Source organism: Chiroxiphia lanceolata, chromosome 2 (assembly GCF_009829145.1).
Source record: "Chiroxiphia lanceolata isolate bChiLan1 chromosome 2, bChiLan1.pri, whole genome shotgun sequence".
Taxonomy (NCBI): Eukaryota; Metazoa; Chordata; class Aves; order Passeriformes; family Pipridae; genus Chiroxiphia; species Chiroxiphia lanceolata.
The window spans coordinates 31,965,093-31,985,567 of record NC_045638.1 but is presented as its reverse complement, the minus strand read 5'-3'; the positions used below and the strand labels follow the sequence as shown (position 1 = coordinate 31,985,567).

At 37.0% G+C, this 20,475-nt stretch overlaps 1 protein-coding gene across 2 annotated transcripts in view; it reads right to left on the bottom strand.

Annotated features, from left to right (window-relative positions):
* The window catches only part of MGAT4A (alpha-1,3-mannosyl-glycoprotein 4-beta-N-acetylglucosaminyltransferase A), a 78,659-nt gene that overhangs the window by 31,254 nt on the left and 26,930 nt on the right, over positions 1-20,475 (bottom strand). For both annotated transcript variants that reach the window (XM_032679567.1, XM_032679568.1), the window contains exons 3-8: positions 19,586-19,753; positions 16,976-17,116; positions 13,254-13,387; positions 2,632-2,678; positions 1,917-2,030; positions 1,230-1,305 (exon numbers count right to left, since the gene is read on the bottom strand). In XM_032679567.1, the coding sequence (XP_032535458.1) occupies positions 1,230-1,305; positions 1,917-2,030; positions 2,632-2,678; positions 13,254-13,387; positions 16,976-17,116; positions 19,586-19,753 (680 nt within the window). The remainder of the gene's footprint in view (positions 1-1,229; positions 1,306-1,916; positions 2,031-2,631; positions 2,679-13,253; positions 13,388-16,975; positions 17,117-19,585; positions 19,754-20,475) is intronic.

The window sequence follows — 20,475 nt, the reverse complement described above, 5'->3', positions numbered from 1 at the left end:
CCTAGCACTGGAATAACTGTTGTAGGGATCGGTCTGTCTCTTTGTGGAGAACCAATACAGAATCCTTCTGCAGTAAGAATCCACAAACATATCTCAACTTCTTAGCTGAGAACACTGCTTTTCCACCTTCTTTCTTCAGAGAAAAATTATCCATGAAATAATGTCAGTCTAAGTGACATCTTCAGGAGAACAAGCAGAATATCTGTATTACTTGTACACAAACATGACACTCTTTCCTCACAAACCTAACAGCACTGAAAGAGTTTCTCCTCTGAGACGAGAAGTTGAGACACTGTCTACAGAAGCAGGATTCATTTCACCTGGGTTTAACTGTCCAATAAAAGCACAGGTGCATAGTCTAAGCTAACCACCTAGTCCAGGCAGCAGAACTGCCAACATGGGGTGCTACAATCCCTTTAATTCGTAAGTGCAGGCATTAAGGACCCTGCTTTTCCTGTCCTTTCTCCCAGTGCACTCATCCTCTCCCCCATTTGCTGGCATTAATATTCAGTATCAAACAAGACTGTCTCATGTTGTTGGCTGCACAGCTTCCAAGACAGCTGAGACTCCAAGAGCTCTGAGAGAGGGGTCAGCATAGCTTTATGAAAACTAGACAAGATGTGTGGGACTTTACACCCCAAGGACACAGTCACAAAATCTAAATAAAGATCATTAGTGCAGCTACTAAATCCACAATACCTGTATAGTTAAGACTTCTACTTCAAAGCAGAAACACATGATAGGAACAATTCAGAGCCAAATTAAAGAACTGCTTAACTCTGTTCTTGGAAACCTCTTTAAAAAAGAAAAATGTGTCTATACTCAGTGATATTAAAGTGACACTGCACTTGCCTTCAAAAGAAAGTAAAAAATGGATTTTTGCTTGATTTCCACTAAAAACTATGCTGGCATTTTTTTGCCTAGGCAACTCAACAATAATTTATTTGGGGGACAAAGAAAAAAGAGTAGTTAATCTGTTTGGATTCCTTCACTTTTTTTGCTAAGCATCTTAAGTCACATAGGACAAATTACTTTTTCCTTCAGAGGCAGTGAGACAGCGTCCTTCTCAAATTACTTCCTCATACACCATAACCACCATACTTAATGCCCTTCTTAAACTATGGGATCAAGTTATCTCTGTTCTGTGTAGGTCTTTCTGATGTGTCCAAGAGCGTAATTTCTGGAAACTCATTTTAAAATTTGTCTCAAAATAAAGAAAAGAAATTTACCTGAATGTAATAAACTCCCTTTTTCTGGGCATACATCATAAGAAAACAATAATCCAAGTTTTGTTTTGTTCTCCATCTGAAATGAAATCAAAAGCTTAAGGTTTCTGAAAAAAAGTTTTCAATACACACTGGCAATATAAAGTAAATCTCACTATGAAGAATGAGGCATATTAGTGAAATGTTAGGACAGCTGCTTTTGGCATTGTTCCCTCAGGAAATCCTCTGCCTGAAAAAAGGAACAAAGCTTTCACCTTATGCTTTAATACAGACATAAAACTGGTTCAATTTGAATCTGATTTTGTGAAAGCTACCTGGCATTTCACTAAAAACACATGTGCATTTTAATTGGCAACTTAGCAGGAACTACTGGGTTTTACTGGAAGTATTTCAGGAAGAAAAACAGTAAACAGAAGAGTCTTCATACAGGAATAAAAGTACATCAAATCTCAGTTCTCCTCCCAAAATTTAACACTAAATTAATACATCCAAGCATAGGCTCTGATCACACACAAAACAACACAATCAGCTGGAATGAGATGGATTCACAGAGCACTTTTAGCATCCCCACACTTGCAAGAATTACAGTAAGAAAACATTTCAAGAATTCACAACCTACTTGCCATTTTATAAACAATGAAAGTGTGGGTGTGGGAGGAGATGGGAAAAGATCTGGAGGAATAAACTTACCTTACTCTCTCTTTTGAGTCTCCAAACGTCTCTTTCAAGTTTGTCAAGTCAGGATAATAAGATGCAGGAGGGGCTATTACTTCCACCAAGCCAGAATTGATCTCTGTAGAAAACCTGTCAATAGAAACATTCTAAATTCACATGAGAGATTCTGAGTTCTTGCTTTCTGTTGGTACAGTTATTGTGTCTGGTTACAAAAACAACTTATTCAAACAAGGTGTGTAAAACAGAAGCAATATATAAAAAAGTACTGTTTTCCTCAGCATCTCCTTCAGAGCACTATCACCTCTCACCAATCAGAATCAAACTACAACCTAAGCATTTCTTTTGCCTTTCTTTGTTCACTACCTAGTGATTTTTTTTCTATAGTTCTCTTTAAACATATGGAATACAAGGCCTTAACACAATGTCGCAAATTTCCATTCATGTTAAAACAAAATAAACATAACATAAACATAAATCTGTTTATGCTGCACCAAATAATTTAATACTACTTATTGTTCTACAATTTAACTGACTGAATCACTGCCTCTTAATTTGTCATCTATTACTTTTTTGTTCAAAAGTCCAAAGCCCCAAGAAACAAAAAAGCACAATCTCTTATTTCTAGAGTTTTTTTTATTAATTACTTATCACAACCTGATTAAGGAAAAATCAAAAAGCAAACCCACCAATAAGCTAAGAAAACCCCCCCCCCCAGAAAACTACAACTTACTCTTTTTCCAGGCTTGCAACAACACTGTTAACATAATCAAGATCAGTCTGGAAAAAAAACAAACATAAAAAATGAAAAGAACACTTAACAGTTCTGGAGGTACATTTCAAAAGAGCGAAGTGCAAACACTGCAGGTAGCTGTCCTTGAAAATCCCTTTCAGTGTGTAAGCTATTGGAGTAATGCAAGAACACATCACAAATGTAACTAAGCCATATCTAATATGAGAAGAAGCTTTTATTTTTGTAAAGAAAGGGGAATAAAATTTACCTCATATCTGCACTTAACAGACAATTGTTGGTATTTTCTTGCTACCTCTCATGCACTTTATGATGAAATCATCACTGAGTGTTTCTGTATTCAACCTGGCTGTACACATGCATTCCAGGAAAAGAGTTCATAATTCATGTGACTGAAAACCCTGACCTTTGTTACACTTATTAATGATCTGACGTACTATTTATGTTTTTGAAAAGAAAATTTAGTCTATAAATCAACCCAGATTCTGGTGGCTCATGAGGATTCTGGAGAAAGAGCTGCCTTTGAAATGCTAGAAATAAAGAACAGTTCATACTTTTTCTGATGAATTTGTATTGCAGAGTATCATTAAAGGATTATACACAGAGAATAAATCCCTTTCAAGCATTTCTATAGAATTGTTAATCTTGTTTGATAAAGGTGCTTACCCCTTGATCTTAAAAATCACCATTTTTTATTTTTAAAGATTAGTTTTATGAAATCCAACATAATGCCAATGACGCACACTTTTCAAAAAGGACAACAACAGTGGGTTTCTTTCAAAAGCAGGTTTTAAATACCAAAGAATATGTGAATAAAAAGCATTTGTCATAATTTTTTCATATGTATTTTCTTCATAAGTGCTATGCCTAGTGCTGGACAGAAGTTCTGATCAGCAGATAAGGTATTCACAACTTAAAACTCATCTTGCAGTGAATTCCATACAACGATACTCACAAGTCCATATGGACACTGATAATCACTAAGTGTTTAAAATACGTATATGAATTGTTCATGCACATTTAATTAATAGAATGGAGGTAAAGACATAACTTTTTCTCGTTTGTACAACACTCGCAAATCAGTGACCTACTGACTACCTAAAAATAATTTTAGTATATCCATATTTAACTGAAGCATTTCTTTTTCTCTCTTTTCAAAACCTTTTAAAGACTAGAAATACAGAAATTGCAGTTCAGTCATCATACAAAAAAGACAAAAATTTGTATTTTCAGTTGGCATATCACCAGTCCAGTATTAATAACTCCAATATTTGTAAAACAATCCATACTGTAATTGCATGGAAAAATACAGGATTTATATATAAATATATCTACCTACACACACTCAGTAGAAACACAGCTAGTTTCTATACAGTATTCCAAAGATTAAAATAAATGCCAAACTTCATCCCAACTGGAATCATATATTTGACCACAAGCCTGTGCATTAGTGCAAGTGTCCCTAGAGTGAACATAGCTTTGACCTCTTTTGTAGACTACTATAAAGCCTTGCTACTACTTTTAAAACCTTACACACTTATACAGAAAGCATCACAGTCAGGACAAAAAAAAGTCTGGCATAGGAGGTTTTTTTCCTAATTTCCACAATTTGTCTGTGTCCTTCACAGAAAAGGTTGGCAGTTTCCCAGTCAGAGCTGCAATCACAATAGGGTCACATTAAAAAGATGAAGCTTGTAGTCTTCCAATCTCATACTGTAATCTGGGTTGCTGTCACACGAAGTCAAGAAGGTCTGGTCTTGTTCAGCTGCTCTGAACACAAGACACAGCAAATACAACTGCTGGTTTACTAGGTAACCTTTTCCTTCTGAATCAACAATCACTGCACCACTGTAGTGCAAAAGGAGATGCCACTTTTAGAACGAACAAGAACATGCAGAACAGAAGAGTTGATGCTATTTTTCACATGATCAAATGCATTAAAAACTTGGTATTCTGCCACGATTTCTAAATAAGCAGTTGTATTTATATCTACCAGAGATATATATTCTGAGATTCAGAACCAGGACTTCAGCACAAAACTCTTTCCCTCAGGACAGCAGGTTGACTGTCCTCTTTCCACATCAGAACTTTGCCCAGTCTAACACTAAATAGAATCTTTGCCAACACCCTTTTGCTGTAGACACGTCCCAGGAAAGCGGCACTTCAAAATTAATTCACACAACATCATAAAATAAGTATGAAAATATGCAATAAACTTGATCAATCCGTGACTATACACAAGGCAGGAGTTAGGTAGATAGAAGACTTTGCAGGGTAGCAATGGAAGGAAATCTGGAATAGCTAGATTAAATCTAAGGACCTTTCAAGCAGTATCAATAAATTCAGTTAGTAACTTAAAAGCAACAGAAAAAAATGTATTATTGACCAAAATCTATTTCTCCTTTTCGAGGAAGAAAGTGTTTACTGCCTTAACAAAATAAGACATAAGGTCCTCTTTATCAATCTGCAGGACACAAGACTGTTTGTATTCAAGAACCTTAAACAGGACAAGACAAATCCAAATTAATAAAAAGAAGACACCTTTGAAAGACAACGTGTAACTGTTCTTTAGACTTCCAGTGAATATCATCTGGTATATACTAGGCCAACTTTATAACACATATGATGAATTTAAAATCTGTTTCATGGTATCAGTGCTGCTTTTAACTATTGAAAGGAAATGTCACTGGTGATCCCATCCATAGCAGGGCAACTCTTACGATTACAGTTATGAATGTTTTTATCTACCAAATCTGAAGGCACTATCAAAACTGTAATTTTTTCTTAGTAAAACTCTTAATGTTGAAGATTAAATAATCTCTAGGAGTTTCTGACCCATGAAAAAGAAGCATAAATGAACATTTTAAGAACAAATCCCTTTAAAGCAATTAAATTAAATTAAAGCAAAATTGTGTTAGTCCCCAACCAAAGAGTTAACACTGTCAGCAAAAGAATCTATGAATCACATGAAGCATTACAAACAAGTTTGTCCTGGTGAGTGAATCTCTAGGAATTTTATAATGAAATAAGCATGGGTGGTCATTTCAGTATAAGCAGTTCAAATCTTTTGGCCTGTTCTTTCTTCCAAGGCATACTGATCTCCAAGAGAATGCAATAACACTTGGAGGGAGACATCTTCCTTTAACTGTTCATGAAGAACAAAGATTGATCCACATCAGCACCTTGCTTCCAGCAGAGGCAGCCATGAATAGATACATAGCAAAGAGCAAGAACAGGACAAGCATACGCAACACCTGCTTCTGCTATCATCCACACCGCAATTACCTTCAGGTTACTTCCTGAGACAGATGTGATTTTATGTATTTAATATTCCTCAGTAGACTCATCTTCAAGATATCTCATTAACATCCCCTTGAGCCCATCTAAACTTTCAACAAGAAAAGAAGATTTTAGATTAAGAGATCTGTAGAGTTTCATAAGCTTGTGAATATGGCTATATCTAAGGCTTGACTCCTCATATCAGCAATTTTGATAAGAAATGCATATTTTGATGCTTTGATGAATCTCTCAAAAAAAAGCCTCAGAATCTATTGTGGAACACACTAAAGTTTCAGACTGTCAGTGAAATAAGTTTTAAAATTTCGTCAGCTTCTGTAAAATACTGTACTAGAATTCTCTAAAGTACTTTTCTCTAGTGCAAGTGAAGTTGTGCTTCAAGTTTGCAATTATTCCAGCATTTATCTGAACAAACATTGTTATTCATAATAAACACAGAAAGAACAGAGCAGCAGTGAACTTTCCAATCTTTTTGATTGATTTTTATGAGTGTGTGCACAGCAAAGCAGCAGAATATATCAGCTAGCAGACAAAACAAGGGGTTAGAAAGTTCTGATTAACAGATAGCCAAGTGTCACACAAACTCAAGATTTCTAGTTTTAATAATAAACCCTTTCATATTGTTAAATCCTTACTTCATACCTTGAAGAATGACAAAGGGCGGACTGTTTCTCAAAACATAGGGAAACCCGCAGCACTTAAGATCAAAGGTTTATTTACTGTCCTAAGTGGTAGATGTATAGAAAAAAAAAAAAAAAGGTGCAACCATAGAATATCTCAAGTTAGAAAGGACACACAAGGATCGTCAAGACCAATGCCACTTGCAGGACTACCTAAAACTAAACAATATGACTAAGGGCATAGTCCAGACACCTCTTCAACTCTGACACTGCCATGACTGCTTCCATGAGAAGTCTGTTCCCATGACTGACCACTCTCTCAGTGAAGAAAATTTTCTTAATGTCCAGTCTGAACCTCCCCTAATGCAGCTTTATACCATTTCCATGTATCCTGTCACTGGTTACCAGAGAGAAGAGATCAGCACCTCCCCCTCTGCTGCCCCCTCAAGGAAGTTGTAGAATGTGATGTCACCCCTCAGTCTTCTCTTCTAAGTTTAACAAACCAAGTGACCTCAGCAGCTCCTCCTAAGTCTTGCCCCTGAGGCCTTTCACCATCTTGGTAGTTTATCTAGGCTCTTAGATTATCCAGATCTTAATTCTTAAATGAAATCTACCAGAAGTAAATCTTAACTTATTCAAGACCACCTTTCAAAAAAAGGAAAAAAAATCCCTGGGAAACAACCGTTGTGTGGTCATTTCACTGCTTACTAATTACTACAATTTTATTTGATCTTTCATCATCCCTATAGAACAGGGGTGGGATAATTTTACCATGTATTTCAAATAATAACAAACAATGCAAAATTACAGCCTTCAGAAAAGACAAAGAAAATGCATATTTGCCTTTGAAATAGTGAAAGTACATATGAATGTATTTACCCATATACAAGGCACTAAAACTTACACAGGAAAAAGCAGCCACTAAAGTGGCATTTGCACCTATTTTAGGATACTTATTCAGTGAAAAAAAAGCCCTTAGGAATAGAAGTGCAGCAGTGGCTTCCAGTGGTTGCAGTAGCATAGGGGTATAAATAAAGTCTGTGGAAAAAGGTAATAATATCTTTTAGAGTTCAACAAGTGCAGCTGGAAAAAAATTATTTTCAGGAATACAGTGTCTCCTTTCAAATCTGAAGCAGCAAGTTCAAGTTAAATACAGGAAACATGAGAACAAGATGCAAAGCAAAAAACAGGAATGAGAATACTGTCATATCATAGCCATCTAATATTACATAAGCAAAATGTTGCCCATGTCCTACATGAGCTAACGACTTCATCCCTCCCTTATTGAAAACCCCCACTCTACCACATAGGCAAGAAATATCTTTCTCTCTCTAGTAATTTCTGTGATTAACCCAATTCAGTCCAGGACAGGGTTTCACAGTGCAAAAGCCTTTGGCAGCAATAGCAGGAATACAAATATACTCTGGTTTCTCCCTGCCCTTGTGCCCTGCATGTCAGCTCCTCAATCATGAGGGCTGTGGATTGTGCTGTGAAACACAACACCACATCAGAGAACAAGTTTAGTTCTTAAGAAGGTCAGAAGAGCAAAAAACATCAAAAGGCAACTCAAAACAGGACATTCAGATGCAAGTTATGATAGTGTCATACAGCATCCTACTAGTTCTGTGCATATTGCAGATGAAGCCTGGTTTGTGGAGCCTGAAAGAAAGCAGCATATACAGCAGCCTCGCACCATGGAAAACTTTTTCTTGTCCTTGAGGGAGCCTGTAAATTGTTGCAAAGGTTTGTTTTCCAGAAGACAGGCAAAAGTACCCTTCAGCAATATGTGATCTTTATTTGGAGGACAAAAGGAATTTGTCCTCATTATTTTTAGGTCAAGGCAGACCACCATAGAAAAATTTGACAGTATTGTCCAAAACTCAAAAGTGTCAATCCAGCCAGTCATACAGATATGAAGTCACCTGCTACAATGCTTCTGAAATAAGATTATTACTTGATACTTCCCATCTCACAAATACCCTAGATGTCCCCAAAGAGATCAGATACAACTCTGGCTACTAATAATTCCCCTACCAGAAGCATCAAGTAGTTACTGCGGCCCAGGTGCTTCTCAGAAAGTATCTTAGAGAAGCATTTCAGTCATTCAGGTCTAGGGCTTGAGAAAAGAGCACAATCCTGAATTTTATCTTTGTGCTGAAATACTAAATTTGTCTCAGATACATTGAAGCTTTCAAATCATTCAAGGATCTTTTCTTAGATCGAAGAAATATTTTTTTATCACTGGTTTAATTCCTCATAAAAACTTTGCTAGTCACTGACATGGAAAGAGGACCATAAAATTCGATGTCAGTCACCAGTATCAGCAGTCCATATTCTCTGGGTACCAAAGATAAGGTGTCGAAGAAGCAGGGACAGCAATAACAGTTTAAATACCTCAAATTCCCACTGACAGGTCAAACTACCTTTTCAGATACAACAGCTGGCAGTGTATCTAGAAGGTGTGTTCATCCTGATTAGTTTTGAATGAAATGTCCAAAAAAAAAAAGGCTACCATGTGTGTAAGCCTTTATTATTTGGTGAGGATAATGTTATCTTCTTGCACAACAGCTTCGTCTTTTATTTTTTTAAATGTATATATTACATACATACATATGTATGTATATGGCAAGATCTACCGGTCTTTTTCCAAATCAAGATTCACAGTCAGATCTTTTGAAGACTAGGAACACACTCTCCAGGGCAACTCCAGGAAGGGGCAGCTCACAAGTTTTTAACAATTAGCAGAAAGTATGAAATGTCTGCATAGCTGGGATGATGCTAAAACATCTGGGTTGAGAGCAGCACAGACAAAATATTCTTTTGTTTTCTATCAAGAGAGCTGCTTATCAAAGAGAACTATAATTCATGCCCAGAGCAAGAAGAGGTGAAAATACAGGCTTGTTTATTTCGTGGAGAAGTTTTACACGCTGTACTGCAATGTTAATACCTACAAAACAGGTTCAGCAAGGTTTGACCCAGTATGTACACCCAGTGCTTAATCTGCTGAGGCTTTGTTCATAGCAGCACACAGGATGGTACCTTTCTGGGTGCTTGTGTCACACTGACCCAACCAGCACAGAAACTCTTCCAAAGAAATAAAGATTCTCCACAAAAGGAGCACAGAGAAAACACTATTGAAGATTGACATAATTTAGCAGCCACTGTTTACATAAAGAGATGACACAGTGACAGCAAAAGATAATCAAGAAATACAAGTTTTCTAGCTTAAGTGAACTGTATATACATGACACAACAGAGTAAGATTTAAATAGGTAATATGCAAGAAAGTGTAATACATGGCCTAGTGCTCTAAGAACAAATGGTTGGGTAATTATTACCTAGTCAGATGTAATCAGCAGCGTACAGAAATAGCAAAATGCTTTTGCATACCTGTAGTGTCATCCAATTCTTCCTGAAATTATTTGTCCTTCTGACATTTTTGGTCAAATCAAGGGGTTATAGTCTTTCCAGCACACACTGATTACTGTTTGTACAAAAGACTGTGCTAAGTGCAATCTCTGATTAATGAAATGGACTGACAATAATATGTGATATATTTAGAATAAGTCTAAAGGTGCATTTTCTTCATTGTAAATGAAATGTCCCCACAGAAAAAAAAATAAACTGTTTAGATAGCAAAAAAGGATTTTAATTTCTCTCATATTCATATACATGCCTGTTGTTCTGTTATGATCATGTTAACCACGTTTACCATGTTCGTTACAAACCTATTAAATAAAAATAGGTTTTATATAAATAGGTTAAAAAACAATTTTCATCTGGATTTCATAGCTTTTTAAACCTAGAATCTGAAAGCAAATTCTCATACAGAGCAGGTTTATGAGATGTGAATCGTTTGTTTTCAAGTCATCTGATGAGCCTATGAACAAGCTACATTGTGAGGGGGAATAAAAAGATTTTGAGGTATAGGGGTATAATGAATCATGCCTATTTATTAGTCATCCTAATGAATACCTGCAAATTATTATGCAATAAAGTTATTTTCACAAATTGGAGAACACAGACATATATGTCAGTTACAAGGACAATTGTACAGCTTACTGTCAAGCAATTCTACTAATGATTTAAATTGGTGATTAAATATCACATCAGCTGAGACATTTTAGAATTCCTTGAACTTCCAGTATGGAAATTTACTGTGTATAATTATATTACTGAGAAATATCCATTAAATGAATATGCAGATCTCTTTATTTAGCAACCATAATGCATCTATATTTACTAGCTGATCTGTTTACACTGTTGATGCTGTTTGCAGAAGGCCATTAGCCTTCTAATTTGTTTTCTAGTAAAAAATGAAATTACAAGAAATTAGTGAGATTGAACTACTAAAAAATTAGCAGTATTAGAAGAGTATTTTAGGGTACTTGGCACAGAAAGATTACAGTCTGTGACTATGGCTTCCAGCAATGCTTTTTAAACACTGTCAATTTGATTTCTCAAATAAAGATAGCAAGAAAAATACTAAAATCCCTTTAAAATACTATTTTTCATATAATTTTCTCGTAAAAACATATTTGTAAAGTCTTGTGCTTTTTTGTTGTTGGTACAAGCTATAGACAAAACATAGATAGTAATTTTAAGCTTATTAGCAAAACTACATAACCTAACACTATGACCATTTCTTGCTGTATTTAAACTGCACATATGTTTGAGCAGAGGTCATACCTTTTTTCAGAAACTTTTGCCATTATTTTTAGTACAAGAGTTGGTCAAAGTTCTAATGTACTTTTAAATAAGCCTTCATTGTTGCACATAATAATGACAGCAATAGTCTCAGGAATTTTTGGCTAAGATACCCCACAGACAAAGCTATTTAAAAGATAAAGCCTTTCCTTCTGTTTAAGGAGAAACAGAAGTCTACCAGAGGAGTAGGCCTTCCTTCAAATAGCCAGAGAAAATGCTTAATAAAACTACACTTTTCATCTTGCAGAAGGAAGCTGAAATATATAGCATCAATCAGAAAAAACACAACATAGTTCAGGATGAAGCATTTAATGTACCATATTAATCATTCAGAGAGCTCCCTGCAGCAATTACAAAACAAACTATAAGAACTTAAGAAAATATAAAATATGGTCAAAGAAATAGTAAGGCAGGGAAGATATAAAATTGGATGGAGTAAAGAAAGAGAAATGCAAATCTAGGGAATGGTTATAACAGAACAAGAATCTAAACTGTGGTCTTTCAGATTTTCCCAGACATTCATGGCATGCAGTGCCCAAAGCAGGTATGTGAGTAAGCAGGTAATACTGCTCTCAAAAAGGTGGATATAGAGATAAGACAGAGAGGGTAACCATATCCTACTCCAGAGCAAACCACACAATTCTCCATGGGCACAGAAACAACAGTTCCCATGTTAAAATGTTCCATTCCTTTGCAGTCACTTCTGTAGAATCATTCCCAACATGAAAGAGAATTTCACATCACCTCAAAGGAAGAATGTTATTTAGCTATGATAAACTTGGGTACAGCAATATGGCTTGTCTAAGGCAAACAGAGATTGTGCAGTTGGGGACACTTCACTCCTATTCCAAGTCTTGCAGAAGACAGAGAAACCAGCGATAAGTCTTCATAGCTCAGACCTCCTTAAGCAAAACAAACGAAACTTCGGTTTTACACCTTGAAAAGAAAACACACTAAAAGGCAATAAAATTTCTCCAACTAATGTGAAGAAAAACACAGCATTCCAGTAATTCAGAATGAATTCTGTTTCCTTGATACTCTCAACTGATAGTTTTTGACTGACTATCAAGAAAAAGAGCAATTTATATTAGAAAACACTAAGAAACAGTTCTCAGATACAAGCAAAAAGTTTAGAAACTTTTCAAGGAAAGCTTTAAAATATGATAATAGGCATTTTAATACTTGTAGTTCTATTTGAGTTTCCACTGATTGACCCCTGAATGGACACTGGCTCACAGAATTAAAACCATTTTCAGTTATAATTGAGGATTTGAATTTTCATCTGTGGCACTCATAAATGACTGTTTCAGTAGAGCACTACACCGTTGAATGAAGGTCAAACACATATACACATTTCCCACTGTCCAAATCACATTTCTAAGAAAAGCACATAGAACAAAATAGGGACACGCAATTGCCAACCAACTGAATTATTTCTGAAAGCACTCTACCAATTTCCTAAATTTGATTTCCACTAAATCAGAGCCAAACTGAACAAACAGTCCAATTGAACACTGAATTAATCCATTAAAAAGGTCTGGGCTTCAAACATTCACATTGTCCAGAAAATGAAATCAGTAACAATCCGTGCCTAACATCTCAAACTGGAGCACTCATTTGACAAAGGACTAAGCAGTAGCATGAAGAAAATCCTCCCCTAGGACACCAGAGTTCCTTAGTCATTATTTTGATGTTGAAGGAATAAGGTAATTAGCACATCTTTGTCACTATGTATAAGCATAAGAAGAATTGCAAAATAACCAATCCACTAAACCATGTCCACTATTCCCTTAATAAATAGACAAAGCTGGGCTCTTCAGGATTGTTTCTCAGAAACCCAAGATTGACACCTATTCCTTTTTCTGGAAGAAGACAGACATCTGTCTACATCTTGAAGAAGATCCACATCAGTTCCTGAAAGGAGTGTTACTTGTAATTAAAGACAGGTTAGAAATTGTGTAAGAATATTTAAGTGATTACCTCTCCTATAAAGACAACCATAACACAATCCAGTTTTTCTTCAGGGGACAGCTTATCAATAAGGGAGTGGAGTGTTTCTGTAAGGTAAGACTTGACTTTTCTTTTCACTGTAGGTATTCCCATTACAATGGAAACTGAAATCAAAAGAAACCAGAAATGTACTTTCAGTGACTTCATACACAAGATGGAAAACAAAAATCTTGCAATAAAGCATTACTTAAGAAATGCAAAGAGTTAAAAGGTCAAGAGCACAGTAATTAAAAATAGTTTAAAAATATACCACCCATCATCAGGAGTATGATTAACATAATCCTCACCAATGCTCAGAACAAACACAGCAAACAAAAAAGTAATCCTGGACATGCCAGATTATTGCACAAGTGTGGTGGGCTGATCCTGACTGGTCATCAGGTATCCACCAAAGCCACTCTATCACTCTCCTCCTCAGCTGGATGGGGAAGGGAAAAATAACAAAAGGCTTGTGGGTGGAGATACGGGCAGGGAGAGGTCACTCACCAATTACTGTCATAGGCAAAACAGACTCAAGGAAATTAATTTAATTTATTACCAATCAAATCTGCCTAGGGTAATGAGAAATAAAAATAAATCTTAAAACACCTTCCCCTTTACTCCTCCCTTTTTCCTGGGCTCACACCCGATTTCTCCACCTCTTCCCAACCAGCAGCACAGAGGTCAGAAATTGGTGGCTGCAGTCAGTTCATTACTCATGGTCTCTGCCACTTCTCTCTCCTCGAGGGGAGGACTCCTCACACTCTTCCTGTGTTCCAGCATGGGGTCCCTCCCATGGGAGATGGTCCTCCATGAACTTCTTCAATGTGACTTCTTCCCATGGATGTAGTTCTTCATGAACTGCTCTACTGCGAGTCCTTTCCACATGGTGCAGTCCTTCAGGATCACACTGATCCAGTGTGAATCATAGAATCAGATGGGTTGGAAAGGATCTCTGAGATCATCAAGTCCAACCCTTGATCCACTACCACCACAGTAGTGGTGGCACTAAGTGCCACATCCAGCCTCATCTTAAAAACCTCCAGGGACGGAGAATTCACCACTTCCCTGGGCAGCCCATTCCAGTGGCTGATTACCCTCTCTCTAAAGAATTTCTTTCTAATGTCTAACCTAAACCTCCCCTGGCGCAGCTTAAGGCCACGCCCTCTTGTCCTACTGCTGGTTGCCTGGGAGAAGAGACCAACCCCCACCTGCCTACAACCTCCTCTCAGGTAGTTGTAGAGAGCAATGAGATCTCCCCTGAGCCTTCTCTTCTCCAGGCTAAACAACCCCAGCTCCCTCAGCCTCTCCTCATAGGACTTGTGCTCCAGTCCCTTCACCAGCCTCGTTGCCCTTCTCTATACCTGCTCCAGCACCTCAACATCTTTCCTGAACTGAGGGGCCCAGAACTGGACACAGTACCCACAGTGTGGGTCCCCTCTGGGGTCATAAGTCCAGCCAGCAAACCTGCTCCGGTGTGGGCTCCTCTCTCCATAGGACCACAGGTCCTGCCAGGAGCCTGCTCCACTGTGGGCTTCCCACAGGGTCACAGTCTCCTTTAGGCATCCACCTGCTCTAGTGAGGTCCTCCACAGGCTGCCAATGGATCTCTGCTCCACCAGGAACCTCCATGGACTGCAGGGGGACAACCCACCTCACCACTGTCTTCACCACAGGCTGCAGGGGAATTTCTGCTCCAGCATCCATGGCACCACCTCCTCCTCCTTCTGCACTGACCTTGGTGTTTGCAGTTCTCTCTCTCATACTCCTTCACTCCTCTCTCCAGCTCCAATTGCCCTTGTGCAGTTTTTTCCCCCCTCTTAAATCTGTTATTCCATTGGCGCTGGTCTGGCTATTGGTAAACTGTTGGCATCCTCACACAGAAGCCACCCCTGTAGCCCCGTTACCAAAACATTGTCACACAAAACCCAACACAATAGGGAACAATCAACAACCACTGTATTAATCAGATAAGGTGCACCAAGTCTTAGAGAGTGATTCAATTTCCTAACTTAAGTTTTATTTTCAAATTGACATACCAATTCTTCACAACTCAAGTATTTAACTTCTCAGAAGTAATCTTTTAAAAAAAAAAAAAACAACAAACCACTGCTGAAAAACTCTATTACTCTCCTTGCACCTAGTTTTGGTTCTTCTAGAAAAACAAGTCCAGGGCATCAGAGTTGCACAGAAATCCTCAACAAAACTTCTTGTCTCTGACAAAAGCACCTCAAATGCAAAGCAGTAATAGTCCCAGCTACAATGTTATTAACACCATCTTTCAGCTGGTCATTTGACTCCCGTGTTCCTTAACTTTTCCATACTCTTTCTTCTGCACCCTACCCTGAACACAGGGCTGGTTACCTAATGGGAACACAGTAGATAACAGGAGGAATACAGTAAAAGGATAAAGCAGACTTCATGAAGACAGCACCAGCATTCTGAGCCCCCTATGTGAAATGATTTACCACATCATAAATATATTAAACAACTATTAATAATGTTGTTTATCCTTCCATATAGAGCCTGCTTTGCCTAGCAACTGCACATTAACAAGCTCTGAATTTTTAAAACAAACACTCAAACAATCACAGTGACCAGGAAAGGAAAAGATGGGAAAATAATTTAAAACACTGAATTTCCTCCCACTGTTTAATTAAATAAATAAACCCGATTCCAATTTCTATTTTGTAATTCTAAGTTTCTGTCATATATTCCCAGTAGGATATAATACAGGTTTCACTTAAAACAATAAAGGGATATCAGATTTCTCCTCCCTGAATAACATCAAAATAAGAGGTGGTTATAGTCAGAAAAATAAACCAATGGCTCAAGCCCACACATTTGTAATGCAGGCATGCCTTCTGTTAAAATAAGGAACAATCAAACTTACTGAAGTAATGAAAAAAATACAGGCCAAGAGTAACTACTGCTTGTTTCAAAAACAAGGAGGGGAAGGAAAAAAAAGAAAAGAAGGATCTAGTGGACAATAACAGAAGTCTTTCAAGTCAGGTAGAACAGAGAGAAACAAGGATTTATTGGTGCGGCCTTCAAGCTTAGAGACACACACACACACTTTGAGGTATAATCAGCCTGGTTTGGCTATATGCTCAAGAGTGGGATCCCATGTAGCTATCCTAATGGCCAAAGCTCAGAATTTGTGAGGAATAGGAAGGGAAAAAAAAAAAAAAAGGAGATCAACAGTATTGCAGCACAACACTGATTTTTTTGTCCCCCTCCAATGACTGCCCAGATTTTATTGATGCAATTATATCTGATTATCCTAGTTTTTTCAACTCTAAATTTATACATTGAAATACACTGTTCAGAACAACAGAAACATCAACACTAAAATAACTGTATCCACGTATGGTTGCCCCAGAAATCTGAAAAGCCAAAGGGATGTATCCATTAGCTGTTCAGAATCTGTAATGCTCGAACTTTGTTTCCTTTTAGTTACAAAAAATTCATCCAAACTAAATGCTTCTTAACTTGTACTTTAACAGGGCATGGGGTGTGACAGGTTATGCAGAAAAGAGCAAAGCTGAAACCAAGCTCCTTTCATCTTGAATTCAGTGCGTATTCAAAGGACATCAATATCACACAAGTTAAATGAGATGTCCTTGATCTACCAAGTAATGCAGTAAATTATATTTCTAAAACTAGAAAGTCCTCCAGATATAAAATACGAAATAACCATTGTTATCAGCATACCTCCTGTCCTTCCAAGGCCAACCTGCACTGAGGGTTGAAGGCTTCCTTCATTTTTCAACAAATGAGGCAAATGGTAATAGATATTTGGCACTTGAAGAGATTTTCTACTTGTTAGCTCTTTCAACAATTTCAGCGTCTCATCTGCAAACATACAGGAAATCAGTAATGCAGAAAAGAATATGAAGCCTTAAGCAATGGTAAAAACTATAAAATTCCAATATTGGTCCTAACTGAGAGCCAGAACGCATTATACACTTTTCTGAGTCATTGTATCTTGTGTACAAAGGAAGTATTTTCTTATTTTGATTTTTTAATGCACAATGGCTGAGACTCTTGCACCTATAACCTTGCTACAGATACGTAAGATTTACAGAAGTAAAGTGAATTTACAGAAGTAAGGATGCTCTGCTTCTTTGGGGGTTTGATAGGTTTGTGGTTGAGGGTTTTTTAAAATGAATCAAAATCGGTGGCTTATTTATCTAGATTATTTTTTACTTGCACTTACAGAGCTCATCACTACGTAGCAATGCCTCTGCAAATAACTTTTCAAAGCTACAAATACATATTGGAATACACTGCACAAACAGATCCAAAATAAAAATAGCATTAAATATACAACTGAGATTTTGAGTATTCCTACTTAAAAAAAAATGCTAATGCGAATTTAATTTATCCATTAGAGTACTTAAAATAATTCTTGCTCTTTCTGGAGTAACTGCCTCTCAGGATGTCCAGGTGGCTCTCAAAGTTGCAAACAACAGTTTTTAAATTCCCCTGCTGTGCATGTTGATTTTCTTGCATCAAGTGTGAAAACAACTCATTTCAAATGACACATACGATAGCATATGGATCTTTGAAAACTTATGGGCTTTATAATATCAAGTTAAGTAAAAAACTATATTCAAGGTTTCTAAGATAAAATTGTGAAGATGTGTAAAAAGTAATGCCATAAATGTAATTCCTCTCAGATTCTGAGTGCAGCTTCTACAAAGATAGAAGAGTTTTGTTATGGATTTTGGTTTGGTATGTTTCAGGATTTTTTTGGCATTTATTTTTGTGTGAAACTAAATTCCTAACTCTTCAAATCTTGAAAAGCAGCTTGTAAATACATGTCATAAGTAGAGATGCTTATTTTAATAGACTCCAATACAGGTATATTTTACTTTTCCTGCCAACGTTTCTTTTAGCTTCAGCTGCAAAAACTGGAATAAATTCTGTCAAAGTATGACAGCTCTGTGTATGAATCGATAAAGATCTACATAAAACAATCCAGAACTCTTCCAGCTTCAAAGACAAAAAATGCTATATAATATTATGTATACTTAAGTATATTAAACTTAATACAAATCTATCTAATATTATGCTCTGAGCACAAAAGCTCAGGAATTCAACTTCAGCTGACTTCCCACCATGGCCCAGGGGAAAAAGGAGGTCCAGCCCAGTTGGGATCCAGACATGGTAGAATGTAAAAAATGTGAATCAGTATCAGAAGAGAATAACTTCATATCACTATATTGCCTATAAACAAGCTAAGTAATTTCTAGAAAAAAATGTGGTAATAACTTAATCCTAAATCTAGAATCAAAATTACTTGACTTCCTCCGTGGTTGTTCACTTTAACAGCAAAAGCATGCACACAGAATAGGAAGACAACATTTACAGTCTAAGTTAAATGTACCCCTTAAACATACAATTCCTAGAGATCCAGGAAACTACTGGGATCAGGATGGACAGGCCATTAGTATAGGACAGTAATTCATCATTAGTATCAGCACCATTCCCCCACCAAAAAAAAAATTCTATAGAAAATAGTAGTCTACAGAACAAATGCAAGTAGAAAACTGGTTTTTGACTTGCAAAACTCTTTTAAATTCCTCATTAGGGAAATACAGTGAAATTTCCGCATTTTCCAAATCAGGCCTCTTGCCAGAAACTTTATATTTATTTGTTATTCATTTTCCATCTAGAAAAATCAGAGTGACTAAAGCAGTAATAGTGTGATTTTAAAAGTTAATTCCAATCTGGTGAGTAGTACAAGGTCATTCTCTAATACTGCCATACACAGCTCTCTAAACTTGAGTATCTGTCTCCAAAATGATTAAAAACTTCCAGAAGACTTTACCAGTGTACCATTTAATCACTATTTATTAAAAAGGCTGCTTTCTTACAAATCATAATACCTTAGACAATGTTTTTACATCTTCCAGTTGACTTTTAAACCTACTTGAATTGTTTCAAGTTCATCCATTTCTTCTGTTTGCTCACCTTTCCCCTCAAACTCTATTTAAAAACTCATGTAAACTATTGTTAAAATATAAACAATATGTTAAATAAGTAACCAAGTAACCAAAAGTTCCAGCTTTGGGAGCTAGGTGTGAAGTAAGTATTCAGTTCCTAAAGTAATAAGAATGAAGGGTGGGTGAATCATTAAGAACATAAATTGGAAAAAAAACATAAAACAAAAAAACCTACACCAGATATAACATATTAGACATTCTTTAATCACGCTGCTGAACAGTTTCATTTGGCTTTCTTGGTAGCAATTTCTTATGCTATAGTAATAAGAAGAGATATTGGCATTGCCAAGTTATTAAAATACACAGTATGTACCTGAAAAATTATTCATTGCATTCTTACTCCCATTTGTTTCTGCTACTGCACGCCTGAACTGCTCCAAGATAGCGTTCAGCTCCGAAGAGCGCTGCAGAGTGCGATGCTCAGCTATACGAAGACGTTCCTTCAAAGCATGAAATTCCCGCTGATATGCAATCAACTTTTCTAGAGAGAAAAAAGATGATCCTAGTTATTTTTGGAAACAAACACCTACCGACAGATTCAATGAGGGTCAAACACAGCTCAGCTATGCAGCACCTGAAATCCAACCAAGAAGGGCTCAGCCCAGAACAATCTCACCTGAGGAGCTGGGCATTTATTACACAGCATACAAAGGGAAGAGCTGTACCAGGTATGCAAAGTAGGTACTGAGGGGGGTATACCCCTCATCACAGCCATAGACAGGGGCAACCTTTGAGTTCCGATTACTCAGCACCACAAGTCAATTATGAACCCATTCTTGGAACAGACACCCACGAACCCTTTCTTTTAAGAAGGCAAATGGGAGTGGTCCCTTACAAAAGCACAGGTTATGCCTCTCAAAAGACCCCTTTGAATACGTTGCAAGAATGAGTAGACCTTGACAGTATTTCAGACATATCAGTTTCAAATTCAAGTTTTAACCTAAGGTTAAAAGGTCTAAGGTCAATGACTGAGAACTGAAGAACAAAACTTTTTATCAAAATTCTGCTAATGTTGGCACATGCAGGTATTCTTTGACAGGGGACCTAAAGGGAGAGGGAAACAGCAAAACTGATTTGCTGATATGTTCCCTATACCCTTTCCACCAGCAAAGTAAGTGTGCCTAGATTTTTCATCCTTCCTTCTTCCTATCGACAATCTCCTCGAATCTCGTGCTCTCCATCATCACTATCACTCTCCTTCAG